Source organism: Propithecus coquereli, unplaced genomic scaffold (assembly GCF_000956105.1).
Source record: "Propithecus coquereli isolate 6110/MARCELLA unplaced genomic scaffold, Pcoq_1.0 Scaffold61, whole genome shotgun sequence".
Classification (NCBI taxonomy): Eukaryota; Metazoa; Chordata; class Mammalia; order Primates; family Indriidae; genus Propithecus; species Propithecus coquereli.
The window spans coordinates 1,338,968-1,346,348 of NW_012152063.1; the positions used below are offsets into that span (position 1 = coordinate 1,338,968).

Genomic DNA, 7,381 nt, shown 5'->3' on the forward strand with positions numbered 1-7,381 from the left:
TCAGCATCCCAAAAGGGAAAACCCAGGAAATCTTATCAATACATAACCAAGCCTGGTTGGTTTTCTTCATTCGGAGTGATGGAATCAATAATTTGACTGAATTGACACATCAGTCATGTAACTATATAATCTAGTTCAAGGCTGTGATAATGTTGCTTAATAAAACAACATGGCAAAATTGAAAATACTGAAAAAAAATTTTTTTGTTCTCTTTTTTTTTTTTGGTTGAGGGGGTGCCATATAATATGTAGTATTCAAAATTCCCCAACATAATTAATATCTTCATAATTTCTTCCTTTCTCAAACTTAGCTATACATTGAGATCGCCTGGAAAACTTTAAAAACTGCTGATATCTGAGTTCTACTCCAAGAAATTCTGATGTAATTTGGATGAAAGCCTGGGCATTGGGTCTTATAATATCTCCCCCAGGTGATTCTAATGTGCAGCAGACTTGGCAATCACTGGTGTATTTGAATCTGATATTCTCATTACAACTCACTGCTGGTTTGCCACCCAACTTTTTCAACCACCCCATTTACTGATGAGATGGTCTCTCTGTCTCTCTCTCTCTCTCCTCCTTACTACAGATATTTCTGTCAAAGCTTGAATGTGATTTAGCAAAAAAAAAAAAATACTAATACTCTTACACATTTATTCTATAAATTTTGCAAACATGTATCTTTTTATACATGTTAGAGGCAAGGACAATAACTTCTAGCAGTATTTATTTTTGTTAAAAGAAACCAATGGAATTGAAGGTCAAGGCACCTTCTGATTGCACAGACTAAACAAGAAAGTATTATATATTTCAGCTTTACAAAGCATCCTACTGATTTAAAAAGATCCATACTATTGATAAAGTTCATGATGAAACGTAATGATTCTAACATATTTATTTTACATATCTATGACATGTATTTTCATATTTCTATATCAAACACAAATCATGTAGGAAAATATTTAGGTACATGAAAAAGATTAAAAACATAAAAAATTAATATTTTGAAAAAAATCACATGTGAAAGCTCATTAAATAATAACATTGACAAATAAATAGTTAATCGGCTTTACTTATTAGCTGCTGCCATGCATTTCTGGCATTCCATTCCAAGCGAGGGTCAGCATGCAGGATATAATTTCATACTATGCGACTGTAAAAAGCTACAGGGCTTATTTTTGAAGTGAAATGTCACAAGGTCTTTCATTCTCTTTCAAAGGAAGATTGATCATGGCTGCTAAACTGTTCCCATGAAGATTACCAAAAAAGCACCTTTCGAAAATGTAACTGTGAAGATGCACGACAACTTTTTTAAAAAAAACTTTCCTGTTTTGAAGAGGTTTTGTTTGGGGGCAGGGATGGATTAGAGGATGGAGGGTAACTGAGAGGCCTTTTTCTGTTTTGAAATGTAGTGATTCAGTGATGTATATAGTATCAACAGTCTTTTAAGAATGGTGGGGAATTAAAACTACAGGATGCGTGGAATTTAAATGCAAATTGCATTCAGGTATATATGTACATCTTGAAAAACTTGAAAAGGAAAAACTATTCCCAGAGAAGGTCCTGATACTTAGGACAGCTTGCTGGGTTTGATCAAAGCAGAAAGCATATACTTTCAAGTGAGAAAATAGCAATGGCAGGCTTGAGTCTTCCAAGCAATCAAATCTGTAAAGCAGATGGTTACTAGTCAGTCCAGTTATGGAAGTCTGAGTTCTAACTCATGCTGTGCTTGCTGGATTTGCTGGCTCTTTTCCGCTCTCTGTGATGCTGGGCTGGCTTGGCAGGCGACACACTCTCAAAGTTGTGACTGGATTCGTTGTGCTGCCGGGTGTACCTCTTGCACTTGCAGGCGGTGACTACTGTGATTTTGTAGGTGCGTGTGCTGCCATCTTGGCACTGAAGCTGGATCCTCTGGGTACGTGTTTTGTCATTGACACACCTCCACTCCTGGGAGCTCCTCCTGCTCCAGTACTTGGTTCCGTAGCCTCCTCCGATCCAGTTGGGGAGCACTGGAAGGGGCAAGCACTCGCCAGCACACACCAGCTCCTTCAGAGGGCTGATGCTGGTGCACTGCCCATCGGAGATGTATTTGGTAGAACGCAGTTCCCGGCAACCCACTTGAACCCGAGCTGCAGGAAATGGAAAAGAATGGGACAAAACAAAACATCAGGGACAAAACAAAAATGAAGATTTAAAAAAAAAATTAATCTGCAATAACAAAAATAATATCCAAATAATAGCAAATTACCAGACAGAAAGTGAACATCTACTTTATTTTCATAGTGCAAAAATCTGCCTGCATAGCTGTAGAGACACTTTCATGAAAATCATTAGTTTACATGGCTGTAACTATTTTGGGAAAAAAAAAAAAATCTAGGCCTGATTTTTTTCATGTATAACATTAGCGAATTGCTTACTAGATAATTTAAAAATCCCATTTTCTTAGCCTTACTCCCCAATAAGGGTTTAGCAGCTCTTACATTTACGTGTAAATATTCAGTCTTCAATGAGTTAAAAGAGCACACGTCAATGTTCTTTTTCTCAAGGGTCATATTGGTTAATGTCTGCAAGTGATTTTAATTAGGTTTTTAAAAAATCCGTTGAGAAAATATGGAAAGTATTCAAATATTGTGTACAATGCATATGCACTCTGTAATATTTTATTTCAAGTACAGAATTCAGCTGCAGAGAATCCTACATACATATATGCCATCTGACATTTTGCATATCAAACTTAATAACTACATTTTAAACATAAATTCCCAAGCTATGTTTTAAAAATACAAATAGTAAAATGTTTGAAATGGAAAATGTCACTACAGCTCAAAATTTAAAGAATATAAAAGCCCCTAAATCAGGAACGTATGGTTGCCATAACAACTTGGCTACATTTCCATGAATTTTATGGCAGAAAAATGCCTAACATGTCTGATTTACAACTGCAAAAGGAACCATGGTGTTCATTTCCTGAATATTGGTCATGGCAACCTTTTTGTTTTAGTTATTTGGATTTGATGGGTATGTTCTCTAATTGGCTGTTTCTTGTTACATGCCTTATATAATTAAAGCAAAAATGAATCTGGAAATATTTGAAGTTTTCTTTACCATTGCTTTGTTATCTAAACTTGAGGAGAATTGCCTATAACAAGCTTGTAAAGAAATCAAGGCTTGTTAACCAGGAAAAAAAAAATGTTTAAAAGTGTAGGCTGTTGAAATTTTAAAAATAAAAATTATAAGGGACATTGAAGTGGTTCTACATAGAAAACTGAAAGCTAACTCAAAGTAGAAACTGAATTAGGAGTTTTACTTTGTATCCCAGTACTTCTGAGGTAAGAAGAGATAAAGCCTAAGGGAAATGTGATCGTTGTGAAAAAATATGTGTATACACATACATACACACAGATTTAGAGTTGTGGGATTAAATTTAAAGGGTAAATTATTTGGCTGAACACTGTGTTCAGTTTGCCTGATTCTGATTCCAGCTCACCTTCGAGCAGCTGCCTCAGGAATGCACCTGGAAACAACCAGAGATGATTTTCACTTGTCTAGCTTTTTGTTCCTGTGTATATAGAGATTCGGCATTTTTGTAGTGACAGTTCATTGACAATGAATACTCGCTCACCACATTGCTCAGTAATCTAATAATAACCAGATATTTCCTATGTACTTAAAGTCAACCATCTTCATGAAAGTTAAAACACCTTGGTTTTCTTAGACATTCACAGTCATATTTGCTTTGCCTTTTCAAAGGTCAAAAGTACTTTTAGTAGTTGAATAGAGTGAAGAAGGAGGGGCAAAAGTTTGTGTAAGATTTCCTGTGCACTGTTTCTCTGTCTCTCTTAAAACCTGATTATTAGCATGTGAACTCTTCTAAAGGAAAGGACTGAAACAAAAGTTAGGAGAAGAAATTTGAATCCCCCTAACCAGTGGTCAATTAAGCAAACAGAAAAGCAAAAAAAAAATGTTCCTTGTACTAAACTTCATTGTACTGTTATTTTAAATCTCAAGTTATAAAAATGGCCCCACTTTTCACAGAAATATACAATTACCTAATTTTTGAAATGGTTGTTAAGGAATTATTTGAGAAAAATATGATGGTCGAACATTTTCAGTTTTATCCCTCTTTTAGATTGAGCATCATCCAAACTTTCAACTATTTCACTGGACATCTTTTAGAAATCCATGTGAACAATTTTTTCCCCCTTGAAAGCCTCCTTTTTCCCTTGTGATTTCCTACACATGCTTTTGGTTAGTTACCTTTATACACTTTACCAAAATTGCACATGCCCTGAAATGAACTGACAAACCAACCTGAACTTAATCTAGAACATTACTTTTTAAAATTGTCATTTTGTATGATTTTAAAGAAGCAACAGTTTAATTCCTGGAAATGTTTTCTTTGTGGGTATTTGATAAAACTTAAGTCTGTGCTTGCATTATCAAACCACTATTTTACTTATGTTAACTTTAAAATCACTACCTAGGGAAGAATGCCAACCTACACATGCAGCAGATTACTCCCAGATTGTTTAGCAAAATATATACAGTTCAGGTTAGTTAACAACGAAACAATTCTGCAGGAAGGTGAGCTAATGCTACCAAAAAAGCAAAAACCAAAATCTGTACAAGTAAAACATACTTACTGTTTCGATCCAGTCCAGTGTTACTGAAATGCCTGCCTCCATTTCTGGCTTGATTCAACGTGCTATTGCTGCTGGGGTGTGCTGGAACAGGTTTAACCACATGTGAATAAAGGATTTCTGTGGCATCATTTTTAAAAGCCAAACAGTTTTTCATTAGGATGCATGCAAGGGGAATGAAATAGAAATGAATGGCAGGAGGAAGCATGGTGAGTAGATTTGCTTGGCTGAAGAGCTGGTTAATTCTTTTCCCTCTGCTTCTGCACTGTAACTGTGAAATTCCTCCTCAAGATTCCCTTTATATATCCACAGAGGTTTGGCGTTCATTCAGGTGTAAAGTTGTGTAGAGCTTCAGAGTGAAAACACAGGGAAGGGGTGGGATCCCTACATGACCCTGCAAAAGAATTTTACCAATGGAAAAGAAGACTGCAGAAAAGGAGGAGCTTGGTATACAAATGGCCTGAAATTTCAGAGTTGGACTTTCATCACTTGTCTGTGAGCCGAAGCAGGCAGGCACATTCTATATCAACGACACACTCTCCTCTGCCATTTCCTTTCCTGAATCTAATTTACATTTGGGTTCAATTTAAATGAAAATCCACTTTAAAGGCATCGCTGTTCATTTGAAGAGATTGGCTTTCCCACAGTTGTTCTATAACCCTCTCAGATTTTGGAGTATTTGGGGTAGGGCAGGGGTTCTTCCCAGAAAGCAGGAGAAATTCCTGTGAGTTTAAATATTGTAGGACTTGCTTAAAGCACCTAGTTAAACATATTTTGTCTCTCAAGGAGCAAACCAATGTCTTTTTCTTTAAAATATAAGGCACAGAGCTAAAATCTGCCTCCTGGACACGCTTAAATAATGCAGCTTTGATCTGCATGAACTACTGTGCTGCTAGGTAAATTATTGCCAGGGGTTCTGTGTGGAGAATAATGAGCATAGTTCTGTCTGTGTTAAAGTAACTAATATCAATTTTTATCTTAAAAATATCTCATAAGCATTAACATTCATGACATTATTTTACAGGAAGGAAAGCCATTTCTGACAGATTATTGTTTAGTAAATTCAAAATAATTTTTTCTAGATTTTTTTCATTTGCTACAGAACATGGGTTTTATCTATATTTACTAAACATTTTGTTCATTACTTCCTTTCACTCTGCTTTCCACGTAAGAATCGCTGTATTTTGTGGAACTACTTTAACCACACCTGGAACACATGTTCCATTAATTAATACTAGGCCACTCATCTTCATCCCTTAAAAAAAATCATGAAATTCCATCTGATTTATGGGACATTTCAATTTGAATAACTACATATTCTGAATCACCTTTTCAATTATAAATTCATTTTTGTCCTTTATGTGCCTAGTAAAATGACCTTCTACCATGGGTGTTTTATATCTCTTTTCTTTATAAGCTTTTGTCCATTGTAACTGCTGTACACCTATCTATCTGTCTATCTGAATGTTTCCACAGTATCATTATTGACATTTTGGAAAAGATAATTCTTTATTATGGGGGGGGTGTCCTGCGTGTTTAGCAGCATCCCTGACTTCTACCCACTAGATGCCAGTAGCACCCCCCAGCTGTAACAAAAATATCTCTAAACATTGCCACATGACCCCTGAGGGGTAAAATCACCCCTATTTGTGAACTACTGATTATCAATCCATCTATTTCACTATAAAGAGAAAGTAAAAATAAGAATAAAAGACTAATTCTTAATAATACTAAGGAATTATTCTTTTTTTAGGAGAAAAATAGTGCTGTGATTTTGTTTTAAAACAACTGCTCTCTTTTAGAAGTATATCATGAGTTATCCATAGATGAAATATATAACATAATCATTTATATCATATGGAATATGCTGGGGGAATAAGCTTTAAAAATAATATTTGGTGGGTTAGGGATGTGGGTGGAAAAAATTGGTCATAGCTTGATGGTTGTTGGAACAGGATGGAAGGTATTCCATTCTGTTTACTCTTGTGTATGTTCAAAATTCTACATAATAAAAAATTTAAGTCCCAGAGTCAAACAATCAATTTAATGTACACATACTTCCTACTAACAATTATATCTCTATCCTAAGGTTGCATGTAGTCATTTATTCTAACATCCTTCCTGGAAAAGGAATACATCAGTTTATTTTGTACAAATTGGAGATTATATATTAGGCATCCTTCTAAAATACTATGAATTTCTTGTCCTGTTTATCAGAGGGCTTAATATTAATTACGCTAAGTATATTAACGTTAATTATGGACCTGTAGACTCAATGCCTAAAGGAAGTAAAAAGGTCAGAGTAATCTAATCTCTTCCCTACTACCTTTTCTTTTTTGTGTCAGGAGCAGGAGATATTTTTTTGTATTTGAATTTCATTATCAGGTTGGACTAATCAGACTGACCAAATTAATGCATAATTGTTAAATCCACTCTGCACCTAGTATTCTGTAGGCTCAGCCTTAGGATATCACCTCAGGCAGAAGTGAAATTAAAAGAGAAAGAAGGCAATATAGTTGATGTATGTGGACAGGAAAAGTTCAGAGTTCTCAGGCCCAATAGATCTTGCAGGACCACATTTAGAAAACTACATTGATAAAATAGAAATAATCATGCATTAATAATATGTAACAGTTATTCTGATCAGTTTACATCTTCCTTAAGAATAACTATAAACTGTAATACCTTTAATGAGATTGCATACATAAATGTTTAATATCATAATTGATCTTTCTCATCTCC

The 7,381-nt window shown here is 35.0% G+C and overlaps 1 protein-coding gene across 1 annotated transcript; it reads right to left on the reverse strand.

Moving 5' to 3' along the window:
• Window positions 1-639: 639 nt before the first annotated feature.
• Window positions 640-5,025, reverse strand: SOSTDC1 (sclerostin domain containing 1). Its single transcript, XM_012659412.1, has 2 exons — window positions 4,643-5,025; window positions 640-2,128 (listed from the first exon to the last, which is right to left on the reverse strand). Exons 1-2 carry the CDS (start codon window positions 4,845-4,847, stop codon window positions 1,713-1,715), a joined length of 621 nt encoding a protein of 206 aa, XP_012514866.1. The 5' UTR covers window positions 4,848-5,025; the 3' UTR covers window positions 640-1,712.
• Window positions 5,026-7,381: the final 2,356 nt, after the last annotated feature.

Excerpts from the sequence above, each read along its gene's own strand:
- SOSTDC1 (XM_012659412.1), bottom strand. The coding sequence starts at position 4,847 with ATGCTTCCTCCTGCCATTCATTTCTATTTCATTCCCCTTGCATGCATC. Across the intron at positions 2,129-4,642 it reads CACTGGACTGGATCGAAACA|CTCGGGTTCAAGTGGGTTGC; the intron begins GTAAGTATGTTT and ends CATTTCCTGCAG.